The sequence below is a fragment of the Cuculus canorus genome, chromosome 14, assembly GCF_017976375.1.
Source record: "Cuculus canorus isolate bCucCan1 chromosome 14, bCucCan1.pri, whole genome shotgun sequence".
NCBI lineage: Eukaryota > Metazoa > Chordata > Aves > Cuculiformes > Cuculidae > Cuculus > Cuculus canorus.
The window spans coordinates 5,806,891-5,826,214 of record NC_071414.1 but is presented as its reverse complement, the minus strand read 5'-3'; the positions used below and the strand labels follow the sequence as shown (position 1 = coordinate 5,826,214).

Below are 19,324 nucleotides of genomic sequence, written 5' to 3'. Positions count from 1 at the left end.
GGGGGACATGTCTTTCCTAATGAATATAGGAACTTAATTGCACATAAATGCCTCTCTAGGAGGTGGTTGAGGCGAATCTCAGGTATACTGCACATAAGTGTGCCAATCGGGCGAAAACAGGCACACATTGTGATTATCTCAGTTTTCAAACCTGGAAGAGACAAGAATGTGTTGCTAAATGAGAGAGGCAGTATGTCATGCTCGCTGAGCTAAAAACAGAAGCTGCCAGACACTTTGGCTTTATTCTGCGAATTCTTTGCTTCAAAACTCTCCTATCCTTTCTTCATGCTTATTCTCCCTCGCGTTCTCATTCTTTCTCTTCCTCCCATTGCTGTCGCGATCTCTCTCTTATTGTTCTCTCCCTCTTTTCCCGTCTTTGATGCACATACGTTGTCACATTTCATTGACTCTCCCCTTTCCTCTGTTCTTACACTCACGCCTAGTGGTGCTTTAGCCAGAGCCTGCAGCCTCTCAGGCGAGTTTTAGTCATGTGTGAAGCTCAGTTTGATCGAGCGCTCCTTTTCTGCCTTTTCACTCTTGCAAAAGATTAAAAGGTGGCGTCACGTCGCTCCCCTGCTCTTTCCCGCAGGAGGGACTTAAAAGGGACAACAAAAACTAATCACTTTCAATAAGCGTTTTCTTGCAAAAAAAAAAAAAAGAAGGGACTTAGCTGTGCAATTTGAGGCTGGTGGTGAGGACTGGGAAGGCTGGAGGATGCTTCATACTGCTAACAAGGGAAGGAAGCCTTCAACCGAGGCAGGTAAGTAGTGCCTGAATCCGAGTGTTTTATGGAGTGGCTCGGTCAGAGCGGTAGATTTTCAGCGTTCGGTAAGTGAGGCGAGCAACTGCAGCAAGAGGCAGCGGCGGTGTGTATAATTCCTTTTGTTTAAGATGTAAACTATGTGCTATAAATTGAATTGGAAATGGGCTTGTGGAGATGCTGTATTCACACTGAATGATTGTTTTTCTCCTTTTCTCCACGTATCCAAATAAATCCGAGAACCAGCTCTTGTGAAGGCTGGACTTTGCTTAAGGTTAAATTCAGTGCTTAAATCTCGGTATAAGAAAAGCTCTTGAGTCTTGTATCCCTCGAGGAGCTTGGCATTTTGCAATTTGCTTGCAACAGCTGAACTAAAAATTAATTGTACTCATTTGCTATTTATTTAGTAAGGTAAAATCTGGCATTGAGTTTAGTCTAGGTGAATGTGGTTTGTTTGCCTGGCATTTCATCAGATGAATAGCTATACCCTTTTAGAGGTACTGTAAAACCTATTTCATGTTTATGTTTTATAAATTGAGATTAAGGAGCATCCTGAATGAAATACGTGGCTAAAACTCATAAACTGCATCTGTGTTTAGTAAAGCAATCACCGAATTAGAATAATGGATTTATGTCAGTTGTCAAATGGAGTTAACTCTGAAAGTGCTGTCCACAAGTGCACTTGGATTACAATAAAGGGCTTTCTGTTTAGCAGTTGTTGAGAGGAGCTAATTTATCAAGCAAAGCCTGTGAACTTAAGTCTTGTGATGACATAAAATTATATAGCTTAAAGTGTTTGTGGTTTTGGGAAATGTGCCCTTTTATCCTCTATAAAAATATTTTGAGGCTCTATGGGGATTACAAAGGGAAAAATAATTTTACTTTTAAAATGCTACGTGCTGATAAATGCTTTTTATTCACAACTGGAATATTTAGCCATTGGGACTTCTGTTTCTAGTCTTTGCTGGCTTTGGTGCTTTTTTTTCTCTCCCTGCATCTCTGCGCTTATATTTTACAGTTGCTCTCTGAGCAAACTAAGAGTCTAAATAGAAGGAAGCGATTCTGAGCAGCAGTGATGTTTGGAATTTCATTGTCATACTGAAAAGTGAACAAGCAGTCAAGGGTAGTTAGAACATTATTTAGGGATTTAAAGGAAAGCAAATCATATTGCAGTGATCAGAGTTATTGGTAAAAGTAGAGCACTAATCATCTGGCTCTGAAAACAGAGCTGTGAAAAGCTAACTTTATAAGCTGTCATAGAATGAACATTGTTTGATAGGTAGATTTCAGTGTTGCAGACCTACAATTGACCATCCTGCAGATAGGAATGAATATGTTTACTTGACAACTTTTGTCTTTATGCAAGTTTACCGTAATGTCTCCATCCTGCATGCAGCCATACAGATGCGCAGCGCCGTGTACAGTGCAAAATTACATTGGAGGGATTTCTGTGTCAATTTTCAGCAGCTGCTTTAGCACGAGAGGCAGGAACTGGGCACCACACAGCTGGATGGGATCAAGCCCCCAGGGAAGCCTCTCGCCCATCAGCATAGAGAGACTTCAAGCACAGTTATCTTCAGTAGTGGTTCATCATACATATTCGTCTCCATATAAAGGGACAGATCTTTTTCTGAGACTTAAAATTAGACAAAAGAACTTATAAATGTTTCACTCATTTGTAGTGGGCATTTTTACTTGTTCGGTATAGTTTTGCTAAACTTGTTATTGTTTGGCATTGGAGTTGCCATTACACCTCTCTTTCACCTTTCAAAATGCTTCTCTATGTTCTTCCAAGCTCAGATCTTTGGATTAAACTGAAATTAAGAGTTATTTGTCTGACAGAAATGGAAGTCCTGGATGTAATGTGGTACTTAAATGATATTTTTGTGGCTTTAATAAAGTACATCTAAGTGTAAATGGTAGATGACTTTTGGTGTGAATTAGCCATAAAGGTTTTTTTCCTTATGAAATGGCAGAAAATGAGAAGGTTGGAGATGAGCTAACTTGATCTGTTTGAGGCCAGAATGCAGGATCTGAATTGCAGATCGTTTGTCTCTGCTTTTGGCATTTGCTAAAACTCTGCCCTGCTACATGTTAGATGGGTGGCTGATAGAAATAGCAGCATTTTGCTGATGTTCCAGTAGATGTTGCTGGAGAGCAAAGTAAAGATTACTTCATAGGAGAAAAGAAATGCAGTGAGATTACAAAAGCCAAAGAAAAATCTCAAACCAAATGGTTATAGAGGCTGTTGGTGGTTTAATAATATGAGATCAATATTTCTTTACATCATCATCCTAGGTTGTCTTCAATCTGAAAATCTGAAGAGGTACATGTGCTGAAATGAGCCACATATATACACACCTACTTGTCTTTTTTTGAAGGTTTTTAGGGTTTCCTTCCCACTTTTACCATTTTATCACTAGTGTTAATAAGGTTTCACTTTAATGTTTTCTCAAATGAAGGGCTGATAGAGTATCCCTAAAATTTTCTGGTTTTTTTAAAATACATTCATGAAATAAAAATGTTGAATTTTAAGTGAAGACTCAAAATGCTCGCAACCTCAAAATTAGAATTCCAATGCAGTGAAGTTGCTTTCCTTTGAGAACTGTAAGAGCTTTCTAGATCAGCACATAATCAAAAGCAAAAAAATCACCCTCTTTTTTGATGTTATTTATTTTTATATGTATGGTTTGCATTTTTTTTTAGCTGTGAACAATTCTGAGATAACATCTTCTTATGTGCTTAAAATCTGAGCTAAATCCCATGATGAGTCTCAGATCAATAAATTGTAGGCTAACTAATGGCAAATGTGTGGATAGAAAACAGTGATGCCCTATGCTAAAACTACTGTGTTATTAATTAATCTGATAAAATAATAAAGCAGTCCCAAAGGAGTGGAGCATTCTAGTATACAGGCACTAACTGATGCAATTTCAGGCAACCACTGACCTCTATCTGTGGGAATATTTATTTTTGGAGATGATCATCATCCATAACTGATTTCAAATTCAAAACAGTAATGTTTGTTTGTTGCTTTTTTTTTGCTCCTGACTTTCCATTTAAAGTAGGAGAAACGTGCAAAACTTAAGCGTGTCTTAATAAAAACGTGATCCCTCTGTATTCATCTCATTTATACCTATTCGTACCTTAAATAAAAAAGGAAAAACAAGAATTAGTTGAGAACTTTTAGAGAAGAGATTTCAGGTTTTAGAATTGAAATGGGTGTGTTTCACTGTATTTTATATCACAAAGCAGCATGACGTTATTTAGTTTGCTACTTGCCGGGTAAGAAAATTTCCACTTCTGCTTATAATTGGAAACAAATGCAGAGAGAAGAACACGTGGCAGATCTCCACAGTCATCCCACATGTCACTTGTGTCGTAGATAATCTATTGCAGTTTGGTTTTAGTGTTTTTATGGGGTTCTGTGGACTTGTGTGCCAAAATTTGTTTAACCTGGCAAGATTTGGATTGGTGTTCTTTCCCGTACGGTTTTGTTGTTGCAAGTAGGGGCTTTCCTCAGAGTTCTCCTTCTTTAATTTATTGTTTGGTTAGTGTATGTGTACAACTATGTGCATACTAGGGTAATTTCTTAACGTTCAGAAAACTGTTTGCATACTTTATATGTGGAAGAAGGGAAATCTTCCTGCGTTTCGTGAGTACAGTTTAGGAAACGTCAGTGCTATATATATTTATTGAATAGTCACGTGTAGGTTTTTGTGGGATTTTTTTTGCTCAAATTTAGAAGTTCCTAGGGCTTTAGAGACAATTGATGATTGACATTGAACCTTTTGCATCTCAGCTGGCCATGGCCAAAAGTTCATGAGCACTTCTATATTTTTGCAGCTCTGTGTGATTCAGAAAAATAAACCTGACAGTTACCAGTGAGACAATATTTCCAGAATATGTTCTTGTACCTTCCCTACTGCAGTTTACTTTCAGACTTGTCAGTTCAATGAAATGGTAAGTAATTTAGTTTAAAAGATCGTAATATGTCATCAGTTTCTAAAGAGAATTCCCTGTTGAAAACATTGGCAAATTCAGTTTAAAGGCTTATGACACAATATAGCCCTAAGGAATAAACTTTTATCTTTGTGTTTCTCAATTCTCAAAGTCATGAAGAGAAAAGCAAGCGTACTTGTATAGTGGAATTCTGTTTATGAGTACACTACAAAAAACTCAGAATAGCAGAATAAGGTAAATAATTCTGGCCAGAGTTGACTGCAGTGCCACACTTCTCAGCAGCAGCAATATTGTATTTCTGAGTTTATCTGTGGGTGCTTATGTACGTGTAAACACGCACACAAAGCTCAATCTGTGTATTTTCATTTAAGCCCATTTCAAATTAAAAAATGCATACTTAGTCTCACTTTTTTGGAATACAGGAGGAAGGGATGCCTAGAGGGTTGCAGTAGGTTACTGAAATATAAAGTCAAGATCTATACATAGGAAAATGTACTGCAGAGAATAGCAATTTAAAGACTTATTTGGGAAGCTTGTTTCAAATACATCTATATAATTTGTTCCATCACTGTGATGGTTTCATTAAAATGTGATATAAGATGAATAAAAATAATTAAGAGAAATAGAGATCAGATTTGGCAATGGAGTTATCCTAGGGATGTTACTTCTAAAGAGAAAAACATGAATTTCCCTAATTTCCCTCAAAATATTTCTATTTCCCTCATTTATGTTGAAATAACTCCTGAGTAACTTCAAGTTGTGGACAGAAGTTCTCTTTTTGCTGTATTATGTAAAATATACTTGAGTAACACAGTTCTTAGTCTCTCTTTGTGCAGGCAATTTTTGAAAGACACAGAGTTCAGTTGCTATCGGTTATACGTATATATAAAATTCAACCTGTAGCTCATAGCCCATTCCAAGTACATTTTGTATTCTGTTATCATGTGCACTATGATAATAGCGTTATATATAATAGTTGCATTAAAACTTTTATCCCCTCACTCTTCAAAGTATAAAAAAAAAGAAAGCTAAACAGATGTATAGCTAAAGCTTTTTGAAGTAGGACATTTATTTTCAGATCACTCTCATACACTTATCTTTGTGATATTCCAGAGGGTGAAGTCATATGAAAGTATCTTATGGGTGGTCCTTCTCTATGAAACATTATTAGCGTTAGAAAACTGTTTGTGTCTTTTCTGGGCATTTTGATATTAGACTTTAATACAAAGTATTTTCATTTGGAAAATGTGCCTCAAAATTTCATATGTTAATTTTTGTGTATATTTCTGGTAATGTTTTTTGTTATACTTGACTCCACGGTATTATCAAGTAGAGGCTCCAAACAATGTCAGTTATGCTGATGCTGTGATGGAAGGACATAGTCTTTTCTAGTCTCCTCATTTCTCTTTATTACTCGATTAATGTCTGCTTTGAATGTGTTTTAGTTGACAAATTCAGATCCTTCAGCCCTCTCTGTTTGGTCTAAATGTCAAACCAATGCAGGCTTTCGTATGTTTTTTTTTTCCCCCTGGCAGCAAAATGGAGACAAGGAAGCTGCTCTAAGATGTTATCATTTGGTGGGGGGAAAAGCGTCTGTACCGAGTTGAGAGACTTCTTTTCTAATGTACAGTCATGCCTCTTTTCCAATAACTAGGAGCTTCTGGGTTTGTGATGCTCCCTCCCTTGCAGATATTCGTGTTTAAACGAAACCTGGATTAACTCCATATTGATATTGATATCATACTTGTGGCTTAATTCTGTACATAATCGATAAAGAAGGCTATGGTGTGTTTGGGTTGGAAGGACACAGAGATGAAAGGAAAAAAATTGCAAGATATTATCCATGTCTAGAAAAAACAGGAAAGAAGATGTTCTAAGAGCGTTTTGTGATTAAAAAACTCTTAACATCAAATGCTGCATACAGATGTCTCTGAAGTCAATCTGTTGTGACATTGCAGTGGTTATGTTGACGTGCACATAAATAATGTATATGTGCTATACATATATACATACAGTCTCTAGAGGTCAGTAGAATGTAAGGAATGGGCAGATGTTCAGTTTTCTATTATGAGACTTAGAGATGCAGCATATCAGTTGTTCCCACCTAGAAAAGATGAATAAGTTTCTAATGAAATTTGGAAATGAAGTAATTAATCAGAGTTAACAAAGGGCTGAATGAAAGAGAATCATGTCTGTCTTGTTGCGGAAATGAGTGCAAATTATTTGTTTTGGGCAAATTCCTGATAAGTGCTCATTTACGTTCTAAGAAACTTGACAGAAATCCAAACCATGATTATTGTATTATAGTTCATTACATTGCATCTCAATACCACCTTTTTTGAAAGGATTTTTTTAGAATGACTGAAATGAAAATGAAAGTGCTCTTTTGAGACAGTGTATGTCAAATGCTAAGCAAATCAGGACTGTTGTGCAGGCAACACATTTTCTTTTCATGTTTACCCAGTTAGCTTTGGCCAGCCTTAACAAATTAATTGTTTTATTCCTGGTCACCACCTTCTAAAATTAAATCTTCTGAACAAACTGACTGCTTATGGTTGAAGATTCTATTTTCTTTTTAAATCCATTTTGATCGTCTCTTATTAGAAGCTGTAAGCTTGGAGATTCTTAAATATTCCATGACTTGATTTTATTTTGTTTTGTTTTCTGGGAAACTAAGCAGATGTAGAGCTTTTATCTCTGAAGGAGTGGATTAGAATTCTCATTTTTGCTGCAAGCAAAAAGGAGGTTTGTGTTTCTAGTGGTGTTTTATGCATCTAACATCAAAATTTAAACCAGCTATTATTCCGTGCTGAAGAATAGTTGAGAAAGGTTGGAAAGGAAGATGAAGAGGTGATTTAACACCGATATAGTCATTTCAAGGAGATCTGCATTAGATCACGCAGCCAGGTGTGCGAGGTTTAAAATCTATTCTTGATTTGTTTGACCCACAATTATTGTGGTTTCGGTGCAGAATTTTGAACTATATATAGAAAAAAGTCAACTTGGGCTGTTCTGAATAATGAAAGTATGTGCACTGGCTGAACGAAAATGTAGGTGTTCTAAAAGGTTTGCTAGTTCTGGAACGTGTGAGTACATTGGTTTATGTTTCCATCCTTTCTGGAGGAGAATGATAAAGTGTTTTATTACATAATGGGACTGGTTTGGGGTTTTTTTTAGTCAATATCAGGCCAAAAAGATTCTGGAAGCTAAGTCCACTGGAGTGAACAGAGAAATAATAAGCTTTATTAATCTGATGGTATTGTGCTAGCAACAGTTCAGTTGTGTTGATTCACAGAGGCGATTCCGTGATGGCACCTGCTGGCTCTGTTTGGCTTCAGTACTGTCGGGATTGTGGGGCAAAGAAAGCACGCTAGTTCTGAAAGAGTGGAGATGGGTAGTTTGTATCCATCGCACACAAATTATTGTTTCATTTGAGAAATTATTGTGCTGCAACCGAGAGCCTTTCAAGGCAGACCTGCCAGGGAAAATGTGCTTATCTAGCTTTAGCGGACTTTTTACTCCGCTGTGGTTACGCATGGCTTTTAGTATCTTTGAAGATGCTTGCAGTTGCTGCCTGACCACACTGCCTGAGCTCCAAAACAGTCTGGTTCTAGAGTCAGTGACACATAGTGAAGATAGGATATACAGCGTAGTCAGGGTGTTAAATTTATCCATATATACAGGTCTTCAGGAATTATTGCTTTGTATGCTGTCTGTTTTTTCTCTTCAAAGATGCTACTCGCGTGGTGTTTGGTATCTTTCTTCTGTTCATGTAGCGGTTATCTTTTGTATTGTGAAATATTGATAGGTCTGTTCTTGTCCTAGAATTAGTTAGGTCATCCATTCCCTTTTTACTTGGCTTCTGGTTATTTCTGTTAGTTTGCCCAGAAGCAAAATTCTCTGTGATGTCTCTAGATACCCTGGAAGGCATCTTTCAAAATACCATATGCAATTTTTTTTAATAGTGAGCTAAACAGACTTAATTGTTGCAGGAATAATTATGTTTTTCTTCCCCCGCTGTTCTTTGAGTGTACTGAAAGCTTTCTTTAAGCATTAGAAGTGACAAACAAAGCGGATGTGGAAGCAGAGCTCAGTCTTGGGTGTATATAATTCTGGAGGAGCAGGAACACTATCAACTGCAAATTTCCATTCAATGTATGCTTTTAATATAAACCACAGAGGTAATGAAAGATGTACCTAGATTCATTACTAATATGTTCTGGTAACTAGTGGATATGCGTGATCCTGATTGAGCTATGGTGCCTCTCCACATAAAAAGTGCAGAAAAGTTTGAAGGTCAGCGTGGTCCTGGTATGAGGAGTTTCAACATCTGAAAGCATCGCCTCAGGAAAGGTTGTGTGTCCTCATGAAAGAGGTCTAGGGACAATGCCGTTGAACAGCTAATCATAACTGTTTCTCACTCTCCGTTACCTGGATTCCGAGTGACAGACATGTGGAGGTGGGATGCTGCTCAGAAGGCAGGAGACGTGTGGAAAAGCCTGTGCTTTCAGTCCATTGTGGAGAAACGTACAGGCAGGTTGGTGTCCTTGTTGGTGCCTCCTTATTATTTTTCAGGGAGCAGGCAAGGTTTTGCTTGGCCAGCTGGTGACTTTCCACTGAAAGGAAGTACTGCACTGAAGCATGGGACAAGACAACATTTTGAGAAAGAAAGCTAGGGTCGACTCCGTTTCCCTTCCAAGAGAGGGACTGACTAGGCTAGTAATATTTGGAGGGCCACTATCTTGGGAAATACCGGATTATTTTCTATTTTAAGCACAAATAAAGTAGCGTGGCCGCTCTGAACTTTATATTGTGGCCTTTAATACAGACTTCTTTTGTGTGTTGGATTTAATGCTGAAAAGCCTGGTCTCACAGCCTATAGAACACTGAAGACTAACTGGGGTTAATTTAAGCAAAAAAGAAATATTGCCTCTATAACGTGATATTTATTAAGGTTCAAAAAATGTGGCAAAGTTGTCAGAGCTGTGGAAAACAAATGGTGAAGGATGCGGCTTCCTCCATTTGTAAAGACTGCAAGCATTGTAACAGCAGTGGTCCATATTTTTAGATACAGTGGCTCGTCTGCCTCGTTGAGAGCTGTGTGAATGTTTGTGGGGGCAAAACTGGGTCTCAGAAGTATCACTTCTAAGAAGTGCATCTGTTTCCCTGGGGAGTTTTTTTTCTCCATCAGAAAAGTAAGGAGAGGAATAGTGGAAAGGGCAGATGGGGCAGGTCCAGCAGCACTTACAGTGGGTATCTAAGTGAGGAATATGTTTCAGGAGTTTGAGGAGAGGATTTGGTCTTCTGTGGACTGCTCTTTGTGTCTCCAGTCAGCTGCACAAGAGAATGAGGAATAACCATACAGCAAAAACGTAGATAATAAGATTGTCTTAAAAGGATGTAGAAAAATATTCAACACAGTCAGCTTTCAAAACTATGTAAAACGGTGTTTTTAAAGAATAGTTCAGATGACAGTGGGCTGAGTGGGTAAGTATTTTACACTGATTTCTTCAAGGCTGGAGAACGGTGGGTTCTTTTGAATTTTCAGCCTAGGAGACAATCCATTTGTAGGTAATCATAATATTAAGATAATATCTGTGTGATTAAGGATAACTTGATTTTATTACTCAATTGTTCTCTTATTGTTCTGTGTTCGCTGTTTTATTTCTTAGTGACAAGAGGTGTTTGCTTAGAAAACAGGACAAACGTGCTCGCCCCAGAAAACAAACGCCACAGAATTCTGAATTATATGCAAACTTGAGTAACCATGGCATTTGGATGTAAAGAAATCCGAAATGACAGTAATAACCAGTATCACTGTGAAATTACAAATTATTTCTATTTAAGTGTTTTCATTTTTCCACACACATTTTAAAGTCTGTCACCATAAGCTGCTGACTTCATCTTGAATGCATTCTGCAGTCTTGACAGTTGTTGTGGATTTGTTAATACTAAATCAGTAATTGTTGGCTTTGAAGAGGGATCCAGCATCTTCAGCAAGAGCTTATTAAACTATAAAATATGGATTGCCTTTACCCTAATGGCCTCTGAATCCTATTACCATCCCATTAGAGAGTGTGAGGTTTTAGTAATTCTGTTGTTGTTTCCAGTGGGCAGCAAGTACAATGGGGAAGGGCAAGGGTTAATGCAATTCATCTCCTGCAACAGTGAGTCCTTTACCATTCAATGGGAGTCTTTTTCTTTGTGCGGGGAGTGGCTTCCACCAGAACTACCCCCAGCTGCCCCCTCGCCCCCAAACCCACCAAAAAAAACCCTTGAGATTTCCTTTATCTGCTTTGTAAAGAGAACAGAAATGAATAAGTTGACAGATAAACAAGTGCCAAGTAGGGTGCGGTCTAAAAGGATTTTCAATTGCCATCATTATGCCAAGAGGTATTGGAAATACCTCTTCAGTCAAGATCATTATATTTTTAATTATTTAATCGCATTGACACCATACTATTCTGATTGGTTTCCAAAAACATCAAAAAAAACACTTCATTCTTTTCCTGATAAGTGTACACTGGAAAAAGCGTAAACCAAAATGTAAAGCAAACAAAAGAAAATCAAGTGGTGTATATGATAAAAGTGAAACTTTGTTATGTGGAATGATAGTTTCTTATTTAGATCTTTGTAAACTAAGTCCTGTGATGGGATGTCTTACTAGAGGAATGCTTTCTTGGAAGTTCACAGTAGGAGGGAATGTGAGGCATTAATAGTTATTAGCTGCGGGTAGGAGAAGTCATGTATAGAGGTTTTGTCTGGCAGTGAACGAGGCCAGTGTGTAACTGTTTCAGCACCTGGCGTGATTTTTTTAAGTGTTTCGTGGATATTTATTTGACAGCCAAATTCCAGGTGCTGGAGACAACTTGCTCCTGATTTCCAAACAGGATCAAAAAGGAGACGTTTTCAAACAGATATTGCAGGATAAGTTGAGAGGGACTTGTCAGTGTCACTTTTCAGATAAACAATATCTGATGTATTCATGTGCACACCATATTGAATTGGGATTAGTTTGATTCATGAAATGCTTCTAGCTAATACTTTTCTTTTTAGCTAAAGACAAAAGGGATTATTATTCAAGTCAGTTACTTTACCTTTATTTATTTATATAAGAAATGGCAAAATACTCGTAAGGATTGGAGTCTTCATAACTGGTTTTTCATTGTTTTCTTCAGTATTTGTGTTCAGTCCTTACATATTATTGCCTATAAACACAATGGTTTGCTTTGTTATGAATAGTGAAGATCTTGCATGCAAGTAGTAAGAAGGGCTAGAGAAGGATCTAGTGGAAGACAAACTGACTGCTTTTTCTTAACGTTCAATCAGAAACAGTCATGTGAGTAGCTTTTTATTTTGTAGCTGTATTTATTTATTTATGCCTCTCGCGTGTTTGATAACAGAACCCAAGAAAGCAAAAAATCTTTACAGAACCCAAGAAAGCAAAAAATGTTTACAGACGCACTTGAGAGCGTGTGCTCTATAAATACTAATTAATTTATCTGTGTAGCATTCCCTTGTTTAGGTATGCGGGGCATTGCAGTTGTTACACACACACACTTGCTCACGTCTGGACAGGCACTTAGATTTGTTTTCTGTCACAGGTAATACTGGGTCTTTGGGAAAAGGGGTTGAGTAGTTCCTTCTGTGTTCCTTATTTCCTAGAATGGAATATCACAGTTCTCATCCTTCCTAGGAATGTTGGAAAGAGAGAGCCCTAATTCATATGCTGTTAGAATTGCACTTAGATGCACTTAAAATATAACGTCAGGAACCAGTAACCCAGTTTCTTCATTGTGGAATAGATAAGTCGTCATCTTTTTACAAGGAGTGAAATTCAAATGCCTTGCAGTATGTTACACAAGTAGGTCAGTGTTATAGCTGGAACCAAATCAACTGATTTGTCAGCAGACTATTTTCCCTGCTGAAACCGCCCTCTTCTTGATTTACGTTGGGTAGAGTCCGTATGTCTCAGTAGGTCAAAATCTTGTTAAGTGCTGAACAAATACGTGAGAAAGAATGATCCATGCATTGTTAATAATCTAATTATAACATGCTTAGATAAAGATGTAGTATCTGAATATTTTAAGGGGGATTTTTTGCTTGCTTATGAGTAATTTGAAATAAGAGGCTACTAACAGAAACGTGCTTACTTTAGAAGAAGACTTTGTTCTGCTGAGTATTAAAATAAATCTTTGTTTTAATCAGCAGGACCTAGATGATAATGATAGAATGAGGTAATTTATATTACATTTCTTTGAAATTTGTGTTAATTTCAGTGTTTTGCTACATTGTTTCAGAACATACTAAGTAACACAAAAATTCAGTAGGTAGCAGTAATGGTACAGTTCCCAATTAATTTGTAGACTCTCAGGCACATGAACGCTGGAGGTCAAATAAACAAGGTTTGACAATACAGGCGTTGCAAAAAAAATAAAGAACTAATCACAAAATTGTAACAAAGGGCAGTTGGCAGAGGGCTTCCACTCTCACTTTAATGAATGAAGGAGGTGTATGTGATGACCCCCACAAGAGTAAGGAGAGGTTGATTCTTCATTGGGTGTGTGCAAGGCATAGTTCACCCACGAGCGGAGTGAAACATGACCATTTGGAGACTAAATTTCTTTCAGGGTTGTAACCACCAGTACATACATGAATTGTCTGACTGCTGTTATCTTTGGACCCTTTAGCCTTACTCCATTTGGTTAATGCTGTTTTGTTTATCTAAGTGTGGTTCAGCCGCTATAGTCAATTGAGACATATCAATAGGCTAATACCATTTGATTACTTCCTATCATCAACTAAGTTTTAATTTGAAAACCTAATGTCATACTGAAATGAAATCTTATTTCGTTTTCTGTTTTGTATTGCTACGGCTACCGGGAAGAGCTGGCATGGATTTCTGAGTTTTGAGCTTTTATTGTTTGACTTTTTTTTTCAAACCTGAGTTTTGTTTTCTTTCAAATACATTATGGTTAAACTAATTTTTTAAAAAGCTTTAAAACAATTACATTTTCTCAGTTTAGTTTATGCATTGGAAAGCTGACCTTGCACATTAAGTACTAACATTAATCTGCTATCAAGATCATGTTGTTTAAACATTTGACATATGTCAGAGAGGTGAGTGGGAACAACAATCAAATAAAAGGTTTGTGCCAAAGAGCTGTGTTTTACATTGACAAACAACACTGGTCTCTTAGCCCAAATGTAATTGTAAGAGAGCAGAACCTAATAAAGCATGCAGTATTTTCCTTTTGATCTGTAAAACAAAAATACAATGCTGAAATTTGATCTGTAAAACAAAAATGCACTCGGAGAAGGTGGAAGTACCTAAACAGAGAGGTAAAGAATTTCATAGTCATGAATGAAATAACTTCTGTGCAGGTTTAGTGGTCAGTCGTTAAACCCTGCGCTAACAACTTAGGTTGCAGTCTAGTTTCTATAATGTAGTCAAGTAAAATAGTGTATCTTATTATGGAAGATCATTTATTCTACTTAGTCATTGTTCTTTTGAATTGAAATCGACCTCTCTGGACTCAGTAACACTTTCATTTTGCTTGAATTGAGCTCAAAAGAAAGATTGATGTCTAAATAAGTAGTCTAGTCCTTTCAAACCAAAATAAATTTTGACTGCCGGAAGGAGCTTCCTACAGCTAATGTTATTTTTCTGTATGCTTCTGTTAATGATCAATTCTTCATTTCAAATGGCAAAAAATGTCTTTCCAAATATGGTTTCAGTTGTCCGGGTTTGAATAAAGAATCAATAATTAAAATGCATGAATGCTATGAACAGAGGACTGTAACCTGCAGCATCCATTTGTACTTGAAGAGCCCTTTTGTATGTAGCTAGTTGAGTGATTCTGTCTGCACAGGATGTTTAAGCTAAGCGAGATGATCTGTTCGTGTTTAGATCACCGGTTTTGTCTTGGTCACATCTGAAATAACTTCTTTAACGAGCCTATTATAATTTGGGAAGGATAGAGCTTTATTGTGGGAAGGTAAATGACCTTGAGAGGTTGAGCTTAATATGTAAAAATAACTGTAAATTAATTAATTCTTTCATATAGTATCTGGTAAAGGCATACCACGGGGTGGGGGGGAAGCTAAGAAGCTAATTGAGTCAGGATTAGCTTTGTTCTAGCTGTAATCCAGCAGATATTTCTATTATTTTTCAGCAAACGTCTGCTCAGCAGATGTCAGGAGGCCTAGCAGTTGGAAAGGTGTCCTCCTCCTCCTACCTCCCACCCCCATTGTTTTAAACAGCAGGAACTGCGGTTACAAATCGATCAGTTTGAAGAGTCCATCCCGGAAAGTTCAAGAGAGATTTTTTTTTTTTTTTTTTCCCCCAGGGATGTATATTTGAAAAGTATATGTTTTGAAGGTGGAAAATAACTTGTCCATATATGTAATTCTATTATTAACTAAGAAGCGGTGATTAGTTCTTGAGATTTTTGTTTATGTTAGAGACGAGCTAAGCATCCTTTCACAGTGATGTACAAAAGATAGTCCTGCTGATTTCATGTTAGCTGAACAGTGCGATTGGACCTTTTAGCTAAAATTAAGGCTGGTATGGCAAAGGGCCACAGTCTCTGTTCATGTTTTTCTGTGTCAGACTCCAATAATTTTCAGCGGGATGTCACAATTTTTTGTTATGTGACCTGTGGGATTGTTGCCTTTACCATCCCAACTTGTTGTATTCCTTGCTAAAATATCATGAGCTTGCGTTAGCAGTAAGCCTTTTTTGACCTCACTAGAAGAATTGGTATTACTTATGATGATCCGATTTAATTTACTGTTGTGAAATGCAATACCCTTTTTGCAAAGTAGGAACGCTTTCTGTGTAATCAAGGCATTGTAGTGGAAATCTTTGCTAACCTGAATGTTTTGTACAATCTGTTTTCACTGTCTATTAAACTAGAGGTATCCTGCTATCGATAATTTTGGATGGTGTCAAATGTAGAGTTTTTTAATATTTATTCCTTCCCTGCCTTCTGGTGAAAAAACAACCTTTTGTCTACACTGACAAAAAAAAAATGATCTGCATCACAATATCTGCGTTTTGAATTAAGACATGCAGTTTAATTTGTGAATGAATTTATGCCCTGGTAGCTCTGGCATTTGCGAGAGACACAAGTGGCACTGATTGAAGCAAGTGCCTGATTCAAATTGATGATTGGAATATCCTAGACGCTTCTGACTCTGTAAAAGCCAAGGATTGGGTATGGCTTTATACACTTGATGCCAATGTTCTGACCATCAGAATACAAGAAGTGGAACAATAGCTGATGGTTCCTCTGCCCACTTGCTATAATCTTTCTCTTTGCTCCTCCAGAATATATCTTATGCAGAAGTATTGCTGCAACTAATACATCATTGTAAAACAAGATTCTGGTATGTTCTGTTTACTTCCTTAACAGAAATGTCAGCACAAGTTTATATTAGCCACTTAGGAAATTGTTCTGTGTATATATGGAGAGAGTGGTGCATACAAATTAGAAAACAGATTTATAAAATGAGGGAATTGGCATTTTCTTTTCATATTGAAGTCTGCTAATTCAGAGTGATTATCCCATTCAGCACTATCTGGAGTTAAATCCCTCTTTTGGTGTTTGCAGTGTAGCGTTTTCACTCTTCATTGGAATGTCAAATGCGTCTTTCAACTAGTACAGAATTAGGTTTTTTTGTTTGTCTGTGTAGGCATTGGGATGATATATAGTCTCTTTCCCACCTCTGTCCTTTTTGCTGACTACAAAAGAACGTCACGTATCCGTGGTTGGTTTGATACCGTAAAAAAGAAAACCTTCAGTTGTAGTGGCACTACAGTGAATTTGAAGAGAAGGGGCTCTTTGTTTATATTGTGACCTGCATGGCTTAGTAGTAGCTTCGTCTGGTTTGTGTTGACACTGTTGTCTGTGTGGTACTTGGCTGCCTGGAGATGCTCCTGTGCTGCACTGGCTTTATACAGAACAGCTAGTTGAAAACAGCTAGTTTTTACAGAACAGCTAGTTGAAAACAGCTAGTTTTTACAGAGCAGCTAGTACCACAATCACTGCGGTACGTTTCCTTCTCGTTTGTGGTGCTGCTGGTTTTTGTGTGATTTGTGTTGTGTGTTAGATTACTGATGTAATCCTGATAAAAGATATCCCTTTTCTCCTTGACACAGTTTAAGGAAGGGGGGAAAAAACAAAGGAAAAAGCAAACCAACAAACTCCTAGCACGGGCATCGTTGTGTTGGGCGGCAGAACTAGATGATTCTGCATGTTGTGGTTGTAGAGAAGAGCTTCAATGCATGCCTTAATGTAAGAGCTGAAGGGATCTGACAAACTCTGGACTTTTTTTGTCTCAAACTTAATTTTCACGTGGGTTGTTTTTGTTTCCTCCAATGCTTTGGCAACACTTTCACATATATCCAACTACTAACTGTAGCACCTTGCGCTTTTTGTGTAAGAAAGGTGGGTTTTGCCTTGAAATAATAAAACTCATTAGCTGTTTTGTTTGTCTCTTTAGGAAAGTATATGCTTCTAAGGCTTTTTTTATTCTACTTCTTTAACGTCAAATTAGCAGAAATAAAAGGTATATTAAAACCATTAGGGAGACTGAGTTTCTGCTTTTACGTGAGCTCAATTTTCTCCTGTGTTAAGTCTCCTGAGATCTGTAGACAGTCAGTGCCAAGATAACATTGGCACCATTTTCTTATTGCCATGGTGATCTTCAGCTCTGCTGAATACTCAAGGGAGACTATGGTATTTTAAAGCAAGTAGAATTTTGGTAATTAAAAAGGCTGGAAGGAATAATCTCTATAAATTTTGCCAGCTTGGGTAAATAAGGATAATGAATTATGTCTGAATAGGAAAGTTATTAGTCTGCTTTACTTGATTAGTACGGAATAATAGTCAGCGAAAAAGACTTGGAGAGTCGTCGGGGGGGGCAGGTAGCATCTCTGGGTCCGATGGCTGTGCAGAGTCTCTGGAGGGCGGTGGGCAGCGGTTTCCCCACCAGCACCCCGGGAGCAACTGGGGGTGTCTGCGCAGGCACAGGGCGCCCCTTTGTCGGGAGGGCCTGGTGGGAGGGTGGCCACCGCCACCCCGCTGGCTGCCGGCCGTGTGAGGAACCTGAGGCAACAGTGCATTCCGGAGCACTGTCCAATTCAGGCTGTGGCCTGAAAGTTGGATTCCTCCTTTGCATGCCGCTACATCAAATATAAATTGTATGTGGTAGGGAAAGCAGTGATTTTTTCAGGCTTGCCATGGTTCTGTCTGCACTGTCCTAGTTTTGGCTTTGTGCAGTTACACCGTGAGTCAGCACTCGGGGCTGGTTTGTGATGTTCTCAGATATTCCCTCCACTTTTTTTCCCTCATCCTTGCTCTTTGATGACTGTTTCGAGCATACCAATTAGCACGCAAAGGCAGGGCAAAGCCTGCTGTCAGGAAAGATGCTGAAAGGCCTGCTATGCTGATGTGATTGGGGTTAAAAAAAGGAAAAAAAAAGTTATAAAATCTTTGTCCTCACATGATTTCAGCCCTGCGTTTCAGGTCAGATTTGGCCTTTCAGCCACAGTAGCTAATTTTGCAAAGCTGTATATTGTTCTTAATGTTTGTGTAAAATATGCTGTGGGCAAGAAAATAAGCATTTAAACAGCAATTTAGATAGCTTTCTGTTGAAATTCTTGGCAATTTTGTCAAAAAAAGCAAATGACTGTGTCAGTTTTTTTAACTGCTTCTATCCGTGTGCGTTTGCTCACTGTTATTTGTCATAAGTTATTAGTTCATACTGTTTATGATTTGAGGTCGGGGGGGGGGGCATTTTTAATTACTACTTTCATAATACATGAAATTGAAGTTTAAGTTCCAAAGCAGTAAAAGACTTTTTACAAGGGCATGTAGCGATAGGACACGGGGGAATGGTATTAAATGGGAAGGGGGAAGATGTAGATTAAACATTAAGAAGAAATTCTTCACCATGAGAGTGGTGAGGCACTGGAACGGGTTGTCCAGGGAAATTGTGGGTGCCCCATCCCTGGAGGTGTTCAAGGCCAGCTTGGATGGGCCTTGGGCAGCCTGAGCCAGTGGCAGGGGGAGTGGAATTAGGTGATACTTAAAGTCCCTTCCAACCCAAACCATTCTATGATTTTGTGATTCTCCTTCAGTGTATGGCTTAATCATGTCACATCTGAACAACCCCCATTGCTTACTGAGTGTTAAAAGTGACCTTGTATGTTAAAAAATGATTTCCTTTCCAGGCTGGATCTTAAGGGTTGCTGAAGCAGAACTCCTGCTGCCCACGTGACCTTAGGAATGTTAGAATGTGTTCATTTCCAAATGGGATCAGCATGCGTACCACTTTTGGTAGCAGTTCGTTAACAAACTTCAGGTGTTCCTAGCTGGAATGGTGCATGCTGACTCTCTGGAGGGCAATTCCTTTTTGACCATGAGAAGTGGGGAGCATAGAAATACGATTCGTCGAGGTGGTGTTGGGAGCAGTCTTCCAAGATAACTGTTGTGTCTCTCCTCCCTGCAGTTCCATATTGATAGTGTGAGATAGAATATGAAGACAACAGATTTGAAAGATTTGGGATTAAAAAGGAAATCTGTGTTTGGTGTC

At 38.1% G+C, this 19,324-nt stretch overlaps 1 protein-coding gene across 20 annotated transcripts in view; it reads left to right on the top strand.

Annotated features, from left to right (window-relative positions):
* Nucleotides 1-19,324, top strand: part of TENM2 (teneurin transmembrane protein 2) — a 961,638-nt gene that overhangs the window by 605,849 nt on the left and 336,465 nt on the right. Inside the window, exon 1 of one of the 20 annotated variants that reach the window (XM_054079376.1) lies at nucleotides 339-760. The exons of 17 other annotated variants lie outside the window; for them this stretch is intronic. In XM_054079376.1, coding sequence (XP_053935351.1) covers nucleotides 715-760 — 46 coding nt within the window. In that variant the 5' untranslated portion in view covers nucleotides 339-714. Of the gene's footprint in view, nucleotides 1-338; nucleotides 761-19,324 lie in introns of those variants that run through there. 2 more of the 20 variants (XM_054079377.1, XM_054079378.1) reach the window with 2 other exon arrangements.